Genomic DNA, 21,031 nt, shown 5'->3' with positions numbered 1-21,031 from the left:
TTTTCTACTTCTACTAATAGATAATTTTATTGGCTATCGCATGATATAAAATATTTGCTTATTAATGTTAAGCTACCCACGCTTTCACTTGTTTTTAAAGGAAGAGGTGAAAACTAAAAATTAAAAACTTAAATCCTTGTAATTTTGAGATAAATGGGTCAAGCCCCAAATTCGGAGTATTTTTATCGATAAAATTGTCCCTAGATTTGGCCCTTAAAGTTTGATCACTACATGCCCGGACACACTGTATAGATTTGCTTTTGTCTAACAAATAAAAGTACTAAAAAGTTGTAAAGCTTATGTAGTAAATCTAATTACGAGTATGCTTCTCACGACTATTCGCTTGGTGTGTATCAGTCCTTTAGCTTATTGCATTGGTTTCTGTAGAGCAATTCTATTACGAAAATATAGTGGGCTAGCAAATAATGTAGTATGTGTATGAAACGAATTTTTTTGTACCGTAGAACAGCGAGTGCATAGAGCTGAGACAGCTTTTTTATCTTCGCGATACATTTCTAGATAACATATCTTTTAGAAAAATAATATTTATTTGCATGATTTATAAATATGTAGTTCGAAATGCATTATTGCCTAAAACAGTTATACAGGGTGTTTCTTGTAAGGTGTCAAGCCGAAGGCAGGTGATAGGTGAGGACTAGACCTATCGATTTCACTTCCATGTATGTTCTACGATTTTTCATAGTTTAGAAGTTATCGTAAATTTTGTGACTTTTTCAAATTGTATGACCCAGTAGGCTTTAAATTTTTTTATCTTTTTTTTTGGGTCGACTTTTCTCAGATTTCCTTTTTTTTGACAGATTCCCTATTAATTGCAGATTCAAGGGCAAGAGATTCCTCGTTGTGGATAAAAAAATGTTCTGTTCAGTTATTGTCTTTAAATGTGTTCTACGTAACGTAAACTTAGATAATTGCAAACATTAGTTAGTCCTAAGAAAGTCAAAAACATGTAACGGAATCTCCGACTTACCACTTTAGTGGAGCGATTACAGAAAATAATGGCCTATTAAGTACATGTTTTTTGTGTTATAATGAAAGTTCAGAAAACTGCGCAGTTTTTAAAATTATTTTGGACCTATGGAAGTTCTTTTTTTTTTTTCAAACTGAAGTTGAAAATTTTAGAATGTTCCGCTTAAAGCATATTTTTTATGTTTCTAGCAAAAATTTTGTACCTTTCATCAAAGATAGGAAGTTGATTGTTTTTTTCAAAAATCTGCAATTAATAGGAAATCTGTCAAAAAAAAGGAAATCTGAGAAAAGTCGACCCAAAAAAAGATAAAAAAATTTAAAGCCTACTGGGTCATACAATTTGAAAAAGTCACAAAATTTACGATAACTTCTAAACTATGAAAAATCGTAGAACATACATGGGGGTGAAATCGATAGGTCTAGTCCTCACCTATCACCTGCCTTCGGCTTGACACCTTACAAGCAACACCCTGTATATCAATTCTTCAATACTATATTTAGTCACTAGAGCACAATGCCTGTGCTTTGACTACACTGCCTATGTTGATGAGCGTGTAACCGCAAATCAACGCGTTTGAGCCAGTTAATCATATGCACTGGCCGGCAGGCGTAGGTTTAGGTACATCTAATTCTAACAAATAACCACACACAGAATGTATCATTATTGAAAAAATGTATCAAGTTTCCAATATCAGTATAAGGTAAGCTTTAATTTTAAAGCAACATTGTATACAACATAGATTTTTGACCCAAGCAAAGCAAAAAGAAGCTGTTGAAGATGATATTATTAATTATGAACCTGTTATAGATATTAGACTATCAGTCAGTATAACTGTTACAACATAATAGGTTAGCATCTTTACCTATTTGACAATCCATGTTACTTTAAAACTGAGATATCTTTAGTGCGTAGATCTAGGTGCCTGATATGTTTTTACAAACCTATATTAATTTTCGTAACCAAATAGCATCGTAGCAATGACAAAAGCCCAAATTGCCGGTCACGAGCAAACACGGCTTTGTGACGTCACGCGTCACGGTGACTACAAACGCATTGATTGCCGTGACCGCGCCAGTAGTGCTGTAGCACGCCCTGTTCAAACAGCCGAATGGACCTTTGATCGTAGGCTGCAATCACGGAGCATTAGACCAAAACATATTATTAGTTCAGTAAATTAAATGTCGCTATAGTCAATGCAATGGATATACCTATTTAATTACCTATTAAATATTTATGTTTGGCTTTGAAAAATGATGACCGTGTTATTTTTGTTCGACATTATTGTAAAATTTCATCAAACATTATGAAATGAAGGTGAAACAAACATCCACCTGTCTTCTTAAATAGGATATGTGTCTAAATTGGATAATGGACATTGAATTAAATTCAAAGCTTTCCGACTTAACTGCAGAATGAAAATCGAATTTGAGTCTCTTGGACTAGTAAAGTTCGCAAGAGTCGGTCTAATTCAGCCTAGTTCCCATGCTCGTGGCGCCTATTCAATCGGTCAGAAAGGCTTTGTTGGTCACACTCGCCGCATTAAAGCCGGCGCACACTGCCGTATCACGCGCGACAGACCCGCTCAAAGCAATCACCCGGTTTTAGGCAGATTGGCCGCCCGCCCCGCAGTGCAAAGCTAATATTTTAGTAGTTTGCTACTGGACGACTAACGAGATTTTTGTAACGAAATGTTCAAGAATAATAAGTTACTGGTATAAACATTTCACGTTTCAGGAATCGTTGTCTTATTATCTATCATCATCTGAAAGCGTTACAAACGGTCAATGACTCTGATCTGTCAGAATTTTCATTCAAAAGTGTGTAGAGTTTGTACAAAAACGGTTATTTTTAACAAAATTCATTCATTCATTCATTCAATACTTTATTCTTCTTATTTTTTCTCAAGAGTTAACTTTCAACTTCTTAAGTAGGTACCTATTTATGATGAGTCGTCGACTTGAGTTTTAATTAATTCTATGGAACCAGAGGACAAGCGTAAGAAATGCTAAGTTAGGATTCATTAGTACTAATTAAACAAGATTCATGTTGTCTGAAATAACATCAGTAAAAGCATACGTCTGAAGATATTAAACAAAGCGGTTTTCAAAAACTTCATTAATTTCTATCTTGTCGTTATTAATGTCTGTAGTAATACCTACTTGCTATTGTAATATTAAAATAAATTATAGAACACTTTGCGACGTTAAAGAGGGTACCAAAAACAGAAGAGTAGTTGAAGAACTAATAAACTACGACGAAAATCTTGTAAATTATTCAATAAAAATAATTACTTATCGCAATGTCATTTTGAACAAAGCGATTTAGTCACAAGCGATCCGTGACGAAGTAGTGCGTCCCGGGACAATATCCGCGCGTGTCCGTGTGCACGGATATTAATATCCGGCCGGCCCGCATCAATCCGGGCGAGCGCTGGATCCGATTAAACATTCTAGAACGACTCGACTAAAGTGGATTTACTCGATATATCAAAGCTTTGATGTTTGATTTGTGCTATTATCACAGGAATACTAATTTCATTTTAATATTTAACTACTTTCCTTGTATTGCTTGTTTTGTCCATAAGAACGCTATAAAGCAGTTTTGTTATTTTTATTTTTCTCCAAACAAATACTGTCACAGAACAGTTCAAATATTTTAACAAGGACACTCGCTTTTGTTGGGTGCGATCAAATATCAAACGGTATTTTGTACACAGAGCGCAATAGCGATACCCAAAATAGATGTACCCATCTTGCTTTGTACTGATAATTTTCTTAAAATAGCTTTAATAATATAAACCTTTTTTTTTTAAATATTGCTTGTTTGTTATTATTATGAAGAATTTAATAATCTGCTAGTTTTACCTAAATAACTCCCAGAGTCCCAGGGTTCAGGACTGTCCTCCGAGGGCACACCTATGTCCTCCTAATGGTTTTAAAGGACTGTTCAACTAAGCGAGCGACCCTCTCAAACTAGTTGTAACTTTTGCTCCGAATGTCGTTATCGCAAATGTAGCCATTACAATTCTTCAATGGACCGGCCCAAACTTTGCAATAATAAATTGTCCAGATTGGGACCGTAACGATAGTGGTTTATGGTTGGCTTTGATTAAGATGGCGGCTGTGAACTTTTGGGATTAAGTATTATGTTGGTATTTGGTAGATTTCTACCACAATAACAGGGTGCCATGTCCAGGTAGTATAACTAAGAATTACTGCCACATGAATGATGTCTATAGTATTATTTTCCGTTATCTTAAAAATAAAGGGTTGGGGGACTTGGGCAAAACGTAATTCTACTCATTCAAAGTTGGACTTAAAGGATCATAAAAATCTTCATTAATACTTGTCGCATAACTACGGTTATTTTGTATATTGTTATCAGCAGCACGTACCGATTCTATCAGGAATATAATTAAGAATTAAACGAACTTACCTTGTGAAGTTCGATTCTTATTATACGAGTACCACGAACGAAGATGATTACCAATTTACATGCAGCAGTACGTAGTATGGTGCCGTCCTTATCACACTCTTTAAAGCTACTAAAAGAAAAAACTTCTATCTCGCTCGCTCCCTCCCGGGCTCGGTGCGGCCGAGCTACGGTACTGGACGCCATTAATTTTAGAGTTGACTGGAATCAAATTTTTTGTGATTATCAGTAGGGTTAAGGCGAAAGCCTGGGTTGGGTGGGAGTAGGTAATCATCTTCGTTCGTGGTACTCGTATAATAAGAATCGAACTTCACAAGGTAAGTTCGTTTAATTCTTAATTATACTTCGTACCTCTTCCGAAGATGATTACCAATTTACATGCAGATGTTTAGAGTTTCAAAAAATTTGATTAGGCAAATATGGGTTTTAATGATGAAAGAAAAACTAACTTTGCCCAATACTTATTATATTATCTCATTTTCACAAAGGAAAAATCAACAGACAACAAAAAGTATTTTTCTGTGAAACTTCATAATTTGGCTATAATTAGGTATGATTGAACACAGAATTAGCAAATTCATTATTGGTAGCGCATACATTCACATCTCGGTTGTAATATTTAAGGAATACATTGGAAGAATCACTCCAGCCTGCAGCCCTACGAACCACTTGCAGGCTGACTCCAGCGCGGCGCGCGGCCGATGTGGCTGCGTGCCGCGTGCTATGAGCGCCAAATATATTTGTATCTATGCCGCTTTTTTGCAAGGTACTCTTTACCCAGTGAGCAAGTGTTTGTGGTCCCACCTTATTGTGAGGTTTTCTGAAGCTGATGAACAAACTCCCTGATCCACAGTTTCGAATATTTAAAGTTTTATTCATATAAGACGTTAAAGCTAAAGCCGGACAAATTTTTGGATTTTCTACAATGAAGCGCAGCCTAATAAGTGGTTGATAGGCTCCAGGTCGGGATGTTTTTATTAAATCAGTTATTTTAATTATTACACAATCGCTTTCAATTACAATATTTGTTATTTTAATAAGGCTTAATGTTTGCATTCGCTGAGCAGATGCTATAGCAAGTAAAGTAACAGTTTTTGCTGACAAATCACGAAGACAAATATTATCATAAGGATAAAAATCACTTAAATAATTAAGTACAATGATTGGGTCCCATGTAACATCATACTTAGGTGTGGGTGGTTTTAGGCGAAAAACACCCTTCAAAAGTCTAGTAATCATAATGTTTGATGTTACTGATGGATCGAGTAATAATGACAAAGCTGATCTCATCGTATTTAGTGTGCTATAACTAGCGCCCGTCTCAAAACTTTCCGTAAAAAATTGAATCACCTGTGACGCGCTAGCTTCACAATAATTATAATGATTATCCTGACAAAAATACCACCATTTTTTAAGAGATGAATTGTATTGATTTAGATTGTTTTCAGCGAAAGAAGCCATTAGTAAATTTAATGAACTTGATGGAGCACCTCGTCTCATCAATGTCTGCCGGATAATTTCGACGCCACCAGGGAAAGGTCCGAGTGGAGTGGATGAGCTTCCCTGAAAGGAGAGTGGAGCAATGACTTGTTTGGCTGAAATATAATCTCACGAGAAATCACCATTTTTTGATACATTGGGTACCACGGCTGTGATGGCCAAAAAGGTACAACGATAATGCCTTCAGCTTTATCTGATTTAATTTTTTGGAGAACTTTAGTTACCAAGCAAAAGGGGGGAAATGCGTAAAAATTTAAATTATGCCAACTAAAAGTAAATGCATCTATTATCTCGGACTGCGGGTCAAGTTTCCATGAAGAATATCTTTCACACTTATGATTTTGTACACTTGCAAAAAGGTCAAACTCCGGACTACCTAATGAGTTAACTATTTGTTTGAATGCATAATCGGCAAGTTCCCATTCGGTGTCAATATTCAATTGCCTAGATGCCCGGTCCGCTTCAATGTTAGCGGCTGATCTTATATAAGATGCATGTATAAGTAATTTGCGGTGTTCACACCTATAAATGACTACATCGTAATTGTCTTTTTGAATAGGGTTGAAACTTTTTTCAATATTGGACTTCCACCACAGAAAATCGTGTTGTAAATACCTCTTAATATGCATTCTTTTATTATAGTTATCAGAGTCACCCAGTGCTAAATATTTTTCCCTTTCAAATAATTTTGTATAAACCCACCCATAGCGAACTGCTGGGCAGGCTGAAGTTAAAAGTCCAATAAATTCAGCAAATTGTCTAATTGTGCATTTATTTGTTTTGATGAACATATTTGCTTTTTGTTTTGTACGCAATTTCTTATCGCCGGTTAGAGATAATGTCATATCACAAGTATCGAAAATAAATCCCAAAAATTTGCATGACCTACTAGGTATAGTTTGACTTTTGTCCGAGTTTATTAAGAATCCTAGGGATTCTAAAAGTGATATGGTGGCGTTTACGTTATTAAAACATTGTTCAAATGATGAACCGATACAGCAAAAGTCATCTAGATAATTTACAGATACATAGCCAGCTGAACGTAGATTACATAATATTGGTTTCAATAGTTTCGTGAAAACGAAAGGTGCAGTACATAGACCAAAGGGAAGGACGTTAAATTCATAAATATTTGAACGCCATTGGAATCTTAATCTTTTGCGATCCTCAATATCTATATTAACTAAAAAGTATGCGTCTTGAATATCTATTGTGGCCATGTAATCATTGTGTTCAATGAGTTTCAAAACCGTACGGTAATCTTCCATTTTGAAGTGCTGAACGTCTATGTGTTTATTTAAACCCTTTAAATTTAATATAAACCTATGTTTACCATTCGGTTTTGGAACTGTGAAAATTGGTGAAATATATTGACCTTCACATGAATTGCAAGGTGAAATAAATTGGGATTGTAATAAATTCGAAACACATTCATCAATTATTTCAGCTTCCATTTCGGAACAACACTTATTCTTGGGTATCTCATATTGCACCGGATTATCTATAAATGGAATTTTATAACCCTTAACCCATGATAAAATGGTAGGATCGTTTGTGATGTCAGTCCATTGTTGGTGTCGCGGACCGGTCTTGACGCACGGGAGGAGACGTGCGGGAGGAATCCCACCACCACGAGCAGCGCGCCGTCCGCCGAGCGCGCCACACACTCGATTGGGCCCCCAGCCGTACATAGCACGTACTACTCGATCGGACCTCCAACTCGCGATCGCCATTTTGTATCACCACGTCGTAGTTTAATACTTAAACCTAATTGTAAACGGCTATTAAACCAGCCTTATCGAAATACAGTCCACTCTTTCATTTAAGTTCCCAGTAGGACCCTTTTCATTGGTCCTTCTTCGCAAAAAGTCGCGCGATTAGGAAATAGTATCGGACTGTCGACGTACGCAAGATTTCAAGAGCTCTTCAGGGCGGTCTTCAGCAGCAAGATTTCTTCGGGAACCTGACAGGTCTTATCCCTGGTGAAGAATCTACGCATCGCAGCCACTGAAGCTCAAGAAAGAAGCTTTTTAGCCGATCGACCAACGAGTTGGACTTTGGACCCGTCGATTGTTCGAGGCGTAGCGAGGAAACGAACTTGGATCGGAAGCCGGTTTGGGTATTTTGTGAGTTCGTTCCAATTTATTTCCTTCTTTTTCCCTTTCTTTTCGCTACAGAATTGCTAATAGCCCAATTTAGTGAGTGCATATTTTCATTTCATTGCAATTTAACATCTTCTTCTTATTTCATACTTGTTTTATCAGTGCTTAAAGCTTACGTCAAAACCGTGCGAACGTCAAAGTGCATCTTGTAAATAAATAAATTACGTGCACAAATCTATTTATAGCCACCGGCCGGCTCGCACAGCTGTTCTTTTGTTCGCCCGAATCCTTATCGCACTGCTTGCCGCATTCTTTTGTCCCGTTAATTTGCATAAAGTAACCTTTCCATTCATAATTCTTATCTATATTTTTTGCAGTAGTTTCGTTATTTATTGATAATTTGGGCAATATTTTTGTTTTTTATTTATTAATATGGCTCAATCAAAGGAACACGAAAAATTAACAAAGAAACGTAGCTGTTTGAAATCAAAATTAACCATTTTTAATAACTTCATTTCCCTTCTTAAGACTTGCACTGAACCTAGTCAGGAACAATATTTAGACCTGGAAGGGCGCTTAAACAAATTTGATGCCATATACCCTATTTTTGATGATTTGCAGTCTGACATCGAGATGCTTACGGAGGATTCCGACGCTGAAATGAAGGAACGCGAGCAGTTTGAAGACCAGTACCACAAGCTGGCTGCGGCCGCGCGGGGCTTGCTCAGCGCGCGTCGCTGCCAGCAGCGCGATAACGGTTCCGTTTCGAGCAACGATGATGTTCAGGCGAGTAATTCTCACTTACATAATTGCGTTCAACTGCCTAAAATTGACTTGCCCATTTTCCATGGTAATTATCAGCACTGGCTTAAGTTTAGAGACACCTTTATTTCTTTAATACACTCTAGACAAGATATGGATAACATAAATAAATTACATTATCTTCACGCTTCTCTTAAAGGCAGCGCTTTGCTCATTATTGATAATTTAGATTTTAAAGCAGATAATTATGAAGCTGCTTGGAAGTTGCTATGCAATAGATACGATAATAAACGATTGTTAGTGAACAACCACGTTCAAGCATTATTTAATATTGAACGCATGCAAAAAGAATCTTTCACATCTATTCGCCATCTTATAGACGTAACTAATAAAAACTTGCGTGCCTTAGCTTCTTTGGATCAACCCACTCAGTACTGGGACACTTTGGTCATTCATATGATCTCTGAAAAGTTAGATAATGTTACCTACAGAGTTTGGGAAGAGCATAGAAACACATTATCTGATTCTCCGTCTTTAAAGATATTTATTCAATTTCTCAGTAATAGAGCAGACTTATTGGAGACCATACAAGAAAAAGGTAACATGCATAATAATAATTCATACAAACAAAATACTTATTTTCTAACACAAAATACAAACAATAATAAAAATAGCACTTATCCTAATAATAATAAATCAAATAATAATCAAAACATAAAATCAAATCAAAATAATTATAATCAGAAGTCTTTTAAATGTTCTCTTTGCAATGAAAGTCATTATTTATTTAACTGTGAAACATTCAGGTCCCTTTCAGTTGAGGAGAGAATTAAAAAGGCCAAAGAGACAAAAGTGTGTCTTAATTGTCTGCGTCCTGGTCATTATGAAATTAAATGCACTCTAGTCCCTTGTCGGTACTGTAAAAAGAGACACAACACACTTTTGCATCTACATGAGCCAGAACCTACTCCTATAACCGCCATTCCAGTCAATGTAAATCATTTTGCTAATGATTCGAATGGTCTTACACAGTTGACTACTCCTGCGCATGTATTACTATCCACAGCGATCGTGCGGGTGTTGGACGGCAGCGGCGCCGCGCACTCCGCGCGCCTCCTGCTCGACAACGGAAGTACCGCGAACATTGTGACGCAGTCGTTGTGCGGTAAGCTGGGTCTGTCGCGCCGCGATGCGTACTCCATGGTGACAGGTATTAATAAAAATATTTCTCAGTGTACACAGTCTTGCAGCCTTACTATAATGTCAAATCATGACGACTTTAAATTTACTGTAGATTGTCTTATATTACCTGACATTACCAAATGTTTACCGTCTTCCTTCATAGACTTAGAAAGCATTCCTATTCCCAAAGGAATTCAACTTGCTGACCCCACCTTTAATATACCATCTGTCATAGACATATTAGTAGGGGCAGAAGTCTTTTGGTCCGTTCTGGGCAATAATCATATTGAATTGGGTAAAGATCAACCCAAGTTATATGAAACGAAACTGGGTTGGTTAGTGTCTGGGCGTGTGGCCCGTCTTAAACACTCTTCTCCTTCGCCCGTTTGCAATTTTTTAAACGAGCAAACCAATCCAGACTTAACTCGTTTCTGGGAATTAGACACTGTAGCAGCCAAGCACTCCTTATCCCCTGAAGAGCGTGCCTGTGAGAAAAGCTTCCTCTTAAACACCAAGCGCAAGGATGACGGTCGCTTCGTTGTGACCATGCCGCTGAAGGAAGACCCTTCAGTCTTGGGCGATTCGTTTCAACAGGCAAAGTGCCGTTTTCTATCCTTAGAACGTAGGTTCAGTAGAGATCCCGTATTTAAAGGCATGTACTTAGATTTTATGCTCGAATATGAGTGCTTGAATCACATGACTGAAAATAGGGAGCCTTCAGCTAGCTGTCTTCAACAGAGTCAACAATATTTTTTACCGCATCACGGTGTACTTCGCGAGGCGAGCACTACCACGAAGCTCCGAACGGTCTTCGACGCTTCAGCCGCCACTACTTCCGGTTTGTCGCTTAATAGCATCTTAATGGTTGGTCCCACTGTACAAGAAGATCTTTTTTCAATTCTTATTCGCTTTCGGCAGCACAAATATGTCGTAACCGGCGACATCGAGAAAATGTACAGGGCTATTGAACTCGATCCTTCCCAACGTCCCCTTCAACAAATAATTTTTCGCACCGATGTTAAGGAGCCCTTAAAAACCTACACTCTTAACACAGTTAGCTTTGGCACTGCATGTGCCCCTTATTTAGCCACCAAGTGTTTGGTTAGTTTAGCATCGAGTGCTCAGGACGAGGACGTGAAACAGGCTATTAAGCGAGACTTCTACGTCGACGACTATTTAGGAGGCTCATCTTCTATAGAGGACACGGTAAGAATTTGCAAAGGCGTCATAGCCACGTTAGAAAGTGCCAAATTTCATCTTAGAAAATTCAAATCAAATAGTCAAAAAATACTTGACCAAATTTCACCTTCCTCCCCTGAATTAACTGAAGTATTAAATTTATCAGATATTGATTTAAATTCAAATTCTAAAACACTTGGATTAAATTGGATTTGTAGTACAGATTTTTTGTCTTTCTCTATTGATATTAATTTAAATAGTAAAGTAACTAAACGGCACATACTTTCAGTTATTAGTCAGATATTTGACCCTTTAGGCCTTGTAGGTCCATGTGTCGTTGAAGCTAAAATTATCATGCAAAGTTTATGGATAAAACAATGCACATGGGACGAGGAAGTTTGTCATGAAATAAAAAAATCATGGTTAGCCTTTGCAAATGCACTGCCCTTTCTTAATCAATTAAAAATACCTCGTTGGATACTCACAAACAACTCCGTGACGCACGAAGTTCACGTCTTTTCAGACGCTTCAGAACGAGCGTACGGAGTATGTATTTACATACGTTCAATCGATAATTCAGGGTCAATCAAAGTTTATTTGCTCACTTCAAAAAGCAGAGTAGCACCCATCAAGCCCCTTAGCATTCCTCGTTTGGAGCTGTCCGCTGCTTTACTGGCCACTAGACTGTGTACAAAGGTACTAGCTTCCTTAACCATACCTATTCACAAATGTACCTTTTGGTGTGATTCCACCATAGTGCTCGGATGGTTAAAAACTGCGGCTGGTGAACTTAAAAGTTTCGTTCGGAACCGTGTTCACGAGATACAGGAGAGCACGGAGGGTCACACGTGGAGATACGTACCGTCGGCCGACAATCCGGCGGATCTTGTTTCCCGGGGGCTGAAGGCCGATCTTATCAGCGGTTCTACTTTGTGGTGGTCAGGCCCCACCTTCTTATTACGGGATCCAACCCATTGGCCTAAAAGGCCCAATGAGAAGCAAGATCTACCAGAGTTGGTTTCTTCAGCAGTAGCGCGCAATGATCAACCTAATGCTTATTTAGTCGCTTTAGTAGATAGTAATGCTGAGGACGTAGTTAGCTGCTTTATTCATAAAAAATCAAATTTCATGTCATTACAACGCTCAATGGCATACTTATTACGATTTATACACAATTGTAAACATAAAGATAACAAATTAGTCGGTCATCTTTCAACACAAGAACTTCAAAATGCATTAAATTTAATAATTCGTAAAGTACAAATTGAAATATTTCCAAATGAGTATGCCATTCTTAAATCACAGCAATCATTACCTCACAAACATCGCTTGCTTTCTCTATCCCCATTCTTAGACTCTAACGATATTATTCGTGTCGGCGGTCGCCTGAATAATTCCCCCTATACTTATGATGTTAAGCATCCTATTTTGCTTTGTAGTAAGCATCATTTTACTACAATTCTTTTTGATTATTTTCATAAAAAATATATACACGCAGGCCCCCAACTCTTACTTGCAAATATTAGACAGAATTATTGGCCGTTGGGTGGCCGCAACTTGTCAAAAAAATGTGTTCATAAATGCGTTCGGTGCTGTAGGTATAGAGCCAAAACTATTCAGCCTATTATGGGTCAATTGCCATCGTCTCGCACCGAACTAGAGTACCCATTCTTACACTGTAGTGTTGACTACGCTGGGCCAGTTCTGATAGCCGATCGGAAAGGGAGAGGTTGCAAACTCATTAAGTCATTTTTAGCCATATTTGTTTGCAATTCAGTTAAAGCCATACACATCGAGCTCGTTACGGCTCTGTCGAGTGAAGCTTACTTAGCCGCTTTAAATCGTTTTGTGTCACGTCGTGGCAAGCCTCAAAGCATCACGTCTGACAATGGAACTAATTTCGTTGGTACTTACAATGATCTTTCAAAATTCTTAATTCAGTCCGATGTTGAGGGCGTAATAGCTCAGGAGGGTATTGACTTCAAGTTTGTTCCAGCGTACAGTCCCCACTTTAACGGCTTGGCAGAGTCAGCTGTTCGTTCCACGAAGCACCACCTTAAGCGGCTGTTAGACGTCACTCACCTTACTTACGAGGAAATGTCTACGTGCCTCACGCAAGTTGAGGCTATTCTCAATTCACGTCCCTTGACCCAGCTTTCATCTGATCCTTTTGACCTTTCCCCCCTTACTCCTGCTCATTTCTTAATTGGACGATCACTCATATCCATACCGCATCCGCAAATCATAGACGATCACATAACTCGCCTTGACCGCTACAAAAGAATCGAGCACATCAAACAGCATTTTTGGCAACGCTTCTCGCTGGAGTACGTTAGTCAGCTGCAACAAAAGCTCAAGTGGCAAGACTCTAGGAGCGAGATAAAACTCGGCTCCCTGGTTCTCATTAAGGACCGTACTCTTCCTCCCCTGCTATGGTCGTTAGGAAGGGTAATCGCAACCTACCCTGGGAGTGATGGAATCGTCAGAGTCGCCGAGTTGAGGACAAAAAGAGGAACCATCCGAAGGGCCTTTAATAACATCTGCCCTCTTCCAGAACTTTGAAGCCTTCTTCAGCAGCCTTCAACCCGGGGAGCATGTCGCGGACCGGTCTTGACGCACGGGAGGAGACGTGCGGGAGGAATCCCACCACCACGAGCAGCGCGCCGTCCGCCGAGCGCGCCACACACTCGATTGGGCCCCCAGCCGTACATAGCACGTACTACTCGATCGGACCTCCAACTCGCGATCGCCATTTTGTATCACCACGTCGTAGTTTAATACTTAAACCTAATTGTAAACGGCTATTAAACCAGCCTTATCGAAATACAGTCCACTCTTTCATTTAAGTTCCCAGTAGGACCCTTTTCAGTTGGTAAAAATATTGTAAACGGCCAGCAACAGGAATAGGTACCTCTGGATGCGAAGTCAGGTCCTCCTCCCCCGATGACGCTGCGTGGGCCTCGTGCTGTAGTTGCGTCGGTCGCGTAACGGAGCTGCCGGTCGCCTCTGTGGTACGGGGTTCGCTCGCGGCTCGGCGGCTGGTGCTTGCGGCGCCCCCCTCGCGTTTAAAGTTCCACGACGCACTGCAGATGCTTGACCAGAAGTACCTGGCTTGGGCTTTGGTCGATTATCTGTGGTTGTCGGCCTGAGTTCCATTCCAGACTTTGAAATCGCCTTGGAAGATTTCAAATGATCGGCAAGATCGGAGCCGAATAAAAAATCGTCTATTTTGGTATTTTTAATAGTGTCTCTTGTATCCTTGTTCAATGAATTGATAACAGCGTATCGTCTAGATTGAGATTCCTTGAAGTGATAGTCACACAGTAGACGGCCAGCATCACTTAGTGACTTAATTATTTCCTGTGAAGTGGTATCTTCCTTACTTTTAAACAAAGTCAAATTTAAAGCTTTGCCCAGGGCTGACAAACAACTGGCTAACTGATTTTGTTTAGTTTGGCTATAAGCATCCTTTTGGCTGCCTTAATTTCTAAATTTAATTTAGGAGCCCTCATGTTCGGACAATTTTCCGGAGGTAGATATGTTTTTAACAAATCAGATCTATTTTCCTTTGATAAGCCATTTAATAAAATATTTTGCCATCTCGAAGCAACATCTTTGTGTAAATTATCACCAAAAGGCTTCTCTGTGGTCGTATCAGGGCCTAGTATATTTAGAATATCTTCATGTAGTTCCGGACATTCATCAATGATAGCAGAACATTCTGGTTGAGAATCATTTTCAACTTGTGTTTCATCTGGAAAAACGGTTACGTTTCAATAAAACATTTATCCGTATAGGATAAAATAGCCAATAGCATATTAAACGTGTTAAAATGTAAATCCGTATAGGATACATATAAGCGCTCATACGCGATATACGCGGAGCTATATAATTCCTCAACACGATATACGTGGAGTAAAAGTACAAAACTCGACCCGATTTACAGGGAGTAACGCAGAAAAAAATAATATAAATAAGTAGGTACTCAGCATGATTTACATGAAGTACACATTCACTTATAAAACTTGTAAAGTTGCGTAGTAGCATAATAGATGATGAAGAAAAAATAAGCCGGCTTAACTACAATTTATTTAAAGCATTTAGCAGTAAATAAATAGGAAGCGCGCATAGTCATATAGACCTGAGCGACATGCCGGCGCCAGCCTGTCGCTGTGCACTGGCGCGTAACGATATACCTACATATAAGTATGTAGTATGCACTGTTACTTACCGCAATTTATTTCTAAGCCGTTGTCAGAATGGAGTGAACTGGGTATTTCATCGCTGCTTTCTGAACTTGAAGATATTCTCCGATGGCGTGATTTCCGTTTTAATTGCTTCTCTAATTTCCTAATTTTTCTTTTTTATAACGTCGTAGTCCTTGTCTCGCGATCGTTTCTTTCCACCCATTATGAATATTACGAACGAACTCGTGCGACTCGGACGACACAAAATCACGTAATGGCGTCCAGTACCGTAGCTCGGCCGCACCGAGCCCGGGAGGGAGCGAGCGAGATAGAAGTTTTTTCTTTTAGTAGCTTTAAAGAGTGTGATAAGGACGGCACCATACTACGTACTGCTGCATGTAAATTGGTAATCATCTTCGGAAGAGGTACGAAGTATAATAACACCATTATACTTCTGGACGCGCTCCAGCGCTGCACCGAGGCATAACTTACCAGGCATTAGCTGGCAATGTTTATAGTGCCCAGTGACTCGCTGTGCCGCGGAGAATGCCTTTAAAACTATTAAGGTTCAATTAAGGATTGAAAATTATTAAGTAGGGCTAAATACCCTCCTGTCACATAAAAAAAAATGTACCTGACACAAAAGCAAAGTTATTATACTTACTTACAATAGGTACACTTTAACATCAGAATACATGAGCGTCACTTCTGTTGAATTTAATAAGACTGCTGCACAAGGTAACTTCATGTTGTACCAACTTTACAGTCATTCATCTATTGAACCTAAAGCTAGTAGTACATTGGATGGCGTATATCAGCTACATCGTAGCATCTATTACAGCTGACCAAGGCTCTGTACCTACTACGGCATTGTCATCATCATCATTTCAGCCACAGGACGTCCACTGCTGAACGTAGGCCTCCCCAAATGACTTCCACATCGCACAGGTGGTACCGGCCTGCATCCAGCGCCTTCTTGCTACCTTTATTTTACGGCATTGTGTCTTTTATTAATTGATACGCCAATACTGTGAAAGCGTCAGTGTTATTTTGAATTTAACTTCTCAATTTACTTGACTTAATTAGATATTTGATGAGGTACTAAGTTACTAATTTAATGTACAGTAAATGCAATTACGGGCTATGACGCAATTCACAGAACCCGTGAATGTAGAGCACTAAGTGGGATTCTTTTTTTCGGAGAAATTATTGATTTTATGTTTCATGGAAAGTCTCATCAACTAAATTAAAAAGATAACTTGAAAATATTAGATAGTAGGTACCATCAAATATGTATTTTTAAGTACATTTTTATTTAAATCCTCTAAGAATTGACAAGATAAGTAATAAAAAAGCGCTTTTGTAAACGCAATAACATTTTTATTGCTCATTTAGGTAAGTATGTACCTACCTCACCTACATAAACTTACCTACCTATCTTTATTTTTAATTTGTATTTATCTTTATTGACAGATGTCGTTGAAAGTTAAGTTTAAATTCGTGTAAGTCGTTTAAATTCGTGTAAATCCAACACGCAGGAGTGTGGGTGTAGTGAGTGGAAAAATAAATGGATGCGAGGTGTGCCAAAAGTAATTCCGATGCTTTATTCGGCTTATCTTAATGGAAGAGGACAATGTTTATGTGGGTTTACATTTTGAAAGATTACGGTCGCTGCTATTTTCCTAATTATGACATAGGGCTGATTTAAACTGTTGTTTCATGAACAACAAAAAGGTACTTCATGAATAAATGTAAAAGTATATTCTGTTTATTTTAATACCCCGAGTATTAATACTTAATAATTCTAAAAATTACAATGTTCATTTCTAGAAAAATGTCTTTTGATAATTGAATGAAAGTAAGTTTGTTGTAAAAACGTCGGTAACGGAATATTTGGGGTTTATGTTACAATCCCATCTATATATATCAAAAGGGGATTTCCCTAACACCTTTGGCCTGCTATCACATCTGATATTTCTTTTCACAGAAATCCGTTCTGTAAACAAATTTCGTCGTATTTCAACATTATCCATCTCTCTCACTTACTTTAGAAGGACTAGAGGCACAGTGTGCGCAATGTCCAAGGATATTAGGGTTTAGGTTATTTATATAGTTAAATGATAGTGATCCTGCGGAATAGATGCACAGTTAAACCACTGCATCGGATTAGACCTGACGCAGGTGTGAGCATGCAGTGTAAAATATTCAAAGTACCTGCATACTTCCGCCAAACCCGCCGCCGCGTGAGCGCTTACTCGAGTTGGCAGATCTCCACCGGCTCGATATCACTTCATCAAACTACCGACATTCGGCAGGCTGCGTAGTTCAGTGCTTGCGATATCGATATTTTAACAACCGTCGATAAATATTCAGTTTCTCATCGTAATCATTGCGTTTTATTGACAATATCTGTTAACAAATTAATAATAAATATGTTATCAAACAAATACGTGGAATGCATAAGATACAACGTCCATCGTACCGGTACCGGTCCATATTTTTTTTTCCAAATAAAAATAAGTGACTATTCAAAACCCCAATAATAGGAAAAGTACCATCTCAGTCGTCCCTGTGCCAATATCTTCTCACGTTAAACCAATTCTGGCGAATGGACTCGCGCTCTACATCTAGCTAGGGCCGCGCGAAGTTCCGGCCTGATGTGACATGTCCACTTCGGATGCCCAGTGGTCGAACTTCATCAAGATAAATCGACTGGACTGAGATTGAGCGCTAATTAACTTTAGCTGATTATAAGACGGTGACACGGTTTTCGGCCTTCACACTTGATTAAAATCAGTCCATGTAGATCATTAATAACTTTCTAAATGTAACACAAGATTAATGAAATACTTCGTTCGTTCGTTCGTTTTCAGCCAAATGACGTCCACTGCTGGACAAAGGCCTCATGAAATACTTCATGTAATCATATTTTTTATTTGTTCTATTCTGTTTATCCAATCAACATTCGTATCTCATCAAAATATTTGCTTTGTCTTACCAGGTAGGGCTGTGTTTGTCTCCACAAATTAATGTTTACTCTGCCTCATTTTGTATTGTTTGTGTAAATAGTAGCTAAATAAGTTGCCTACGTCGAATCATACATTACAGTAAATTTGTCAGATATATCGTGTCTCTAGCGAGTAAATAAAACAAATAGTTTCTGAAACAAAGCTTTAGCGAGCTTTACGCTTACACTTAGAATATTTTTTGTTTATTCTCTTCGTTTAGGCTGGGGAAGTGGTCAAGAAAAGAAGAAATAACATTAATTTACGTTTTTGATCAAATGAGAAATTATCACAATGCTTATGTGATAATGAGTAATTATTCCAGAATATTGGTCAATATCTAAATTGGGCTGCAATATCAGTCACCCGCTAATTACAGTGGTCAATGGCCGTTAATGCGGCTCATTGATGGAGTGTCAATACACGTCACAACGCATCGGGACACGTTCAATTTGAAGTCATAAATGTCTGGCGTATAACCGAGTTTCTATTAGGTATCAGACGACTATTTGATACATTCAATTTCAAACTTGACTTGATATCAGTAGCTGAGGCTCTAAAAAACAAAGGAAAAACGAAGTAAAATGTGGATTCGTAACAAAAGTCTGTCAATACAATGAAAAGAAAAAAATAGGTACCTACGTTTCTTATAATAATGGTACAAAATTATGATTGAAATAATTTCTTATAGTTAATTAAAATCGTATGTTACTTTTGAGTGCTTCTAGGCTTCAAGGTGATGATTCTTTAATTGTTTAGATTAGACGAATAAATGATAAAATAAATAGAAATAGAAACCGTGATAGTCACAAAATAAATGAAGCAGTGTGACAGTTTCAGAGCTCCGTGCAAACAGAGCCGCGGTCAGTAACGAGTCACGACCGCAACACAGGCCAATGAAAACGGCCTCTATCATGCTTTAGTAATATATAAATTGGATACATTGCTTTCATTTCAGTATTATAACAGCTACATAGTTTGTTAAGTGTTTTTTTTACTTTATTTTTCACAATATAATAGGGATGTTTCCTGGGTAAAAAAGCAAGAGTTTTAATTAGTCCCTCAGTTAGCTTATCGGCCGTTTGGTGTAGTGGTTCAGAACGGACTACTATGCCGAGAGGTCCCGGGTTCGATTCCCGGCCGGGCAGAAATTGAAATGATGAATTTTAATTTCTGTGACGGGTCTGGGTGTAAATATGTATAATATGTATGTATTTAATAAAAAAAAAAAAGTATATAAGTAGTATATCCGTTAAGCTAGCACCCATAACACAAGCATCGAGTTGCTTACTTTGGGGCTAGCTGGCGCTGTGTGAAATTGTCCAAAGATTTATTTATTATTTATTTATTTATCAAAAACTCGTATTTTTCACTTTTTAAAACTAATGAAAATGTAGTAGTAAAGAGATAAAGCGTGCCAAAGTTCTAAAGAAAAGGCCCGTGACGTCATTGAGTGCGTAAAAGTGCAGCACTTTGTGACGTCGCGCGGAACTTCAACGCACTATAACTTTATAATTATTTATTTGATTGACAATTAAAAATATACGTGTTCAATATTTTTTTATATTAAAATTGACGGACTAAAAAAAAATTTTTAGGAAACTACATCTTTGTTTAAAATCTACTTCGCTACAGAAACTTTCGATGGACGACTTTTTTTTAAATAATTTTCAAATCATTTTAAATGTTTCTACCATGCAAGACTGAGACATGCTTGCGATTGCGAATATTGCGATACAGATAGCTGAGGTATCTAGTATTCATTGGAGTGACGTATTAATAGACGTATGAGGGCTGACCTCCGTGCGCTGCTAAGGTACACAGCAGCCTCGCACGGGCTTAGCAAAGAGGACAAAACACGCCGCATGCCGGCCACGTATCGGGGACTAATTACTCGCGTGATTGCGGGGCGAGGCCGCGGGCGCGGGGGGAGGGATAAGTAGAATTGACCCCTTGTCAGCGTCGCCGAGGAAATAATAATATTATAATTATTTCAATTTGGGACACCACTCGTGTATAAATGAAAGTAGGCATTTTATTTTGCGACTCTCCACTGTAGCTTTATTATTTTCGTGTTTATTGCAAAGGCAAAAACAGTTTCAGTTGGTGACAACGAAATGAGTTTTATTTTGATTAATGAAATGAAATAAATACTGCCAATCATTTTGAAAATAAAAGAAAGAATTTCAATCCATCTTAATAATACAAAAGAAGCGTATAATAAATACCCTTTAAAACATTTTTCATCAAATCACTTACTTCTGATTTTTACACGGCGGCACCGTCTAGCTTATCACAAGTATTACTACTTTTCGAACTAACTCTATCCCACGGCAATAAGGTTCACTTTAGTGGGCCACAAGTTGTGGATTTAAAGGTTTACTTGGCTTGCTTTGTCGCCGAGAGCTTCCTGATGGATGCGGCTGATTTATTATTCAATCTCGCTCATAAGTTCCGCGCTCATTAATAAGCTCTGTCTGACGCAGGTTCTGACGTCATCGCTGTCGTATATCGCCGCTTCAGTGAAATATTGAGCTAGATTAGTTACTGCGTATGTATATTCGTGGTAATGCTGTACATTTTATTTTACGAATTTTTTATTATAGTATTGTTAAGATTCGAAATTCTGAATGAAATCAGTGAAGATTTGAGGTGAGATTAATGAAATAATTACTAATTTGTCTCTCCAATTTG

The 21,031-nt window shown here is 38.2% G+C and overlaps 1 protein-coding gene across 2 annotated transcripts; it reads left to right on the top strand.

The window, feature by feature from the left end:
• Positions 1-7,502: 7,502 nt before the first annotated feature.
• Positions 7,503-13,973, top strand: LOC135074657 (protein PFF0380w-like). Of its 2 annotated transcripts, none has more exons than XM_063969034.1 (2): positions 7,503-9,949; positions 13,700-13,973. In XM_063969034.1, exons 1-2 carry the CDS (start codon positions 8,455-8,457, stop codon positions 13,705-13,707), a joined length of 1,503 nt encoding a protein of 500 aa, XP_063825104.1. In that variant the 5' UTR covers positions 7,503-8,454; the 3' UTR covers positions 13,708-13,973. The 2 variants fall into 2 exon arrangements, with proteins under 2 accessions (XP_063825104.1, XP_063825095.1); XM_063969025.1 differs by having other exon boundaries at positions 7,503-9,994.
• The last annotated feature ends 7,058 nt before the right edge of the window (positions 13,974-21,031 follow it).

This window comes from Ostrinia nubilalis, chromosome 1 (assembly GCF_963855985.1).
Source record: "Ostrinia nubilalis chromosome 1, ilOstNubi1.1, whole genome shotgun sequence".
Taxonomy (NCBI): Eukaryota; Metazoa; Arthropoda; class Insecta; order Lepidoptera; family Crambidae; genus Ostrinia; species Ostrinia nubilalis.
Note: the sequence above shows the minus strand (reverse complement) of the source record. Positions and strands in the feature narration are given on the sequence as shown.

Excerpts from the sequence above, each read along its gene's own strand:
- LOC135074657 (XM_063969025.1), top strand. The coding sequence starts at position 8,455 with ATGGCTCAATCAAAGGAACACGAAAAATTAACAAAGAAACGTAGCTGT.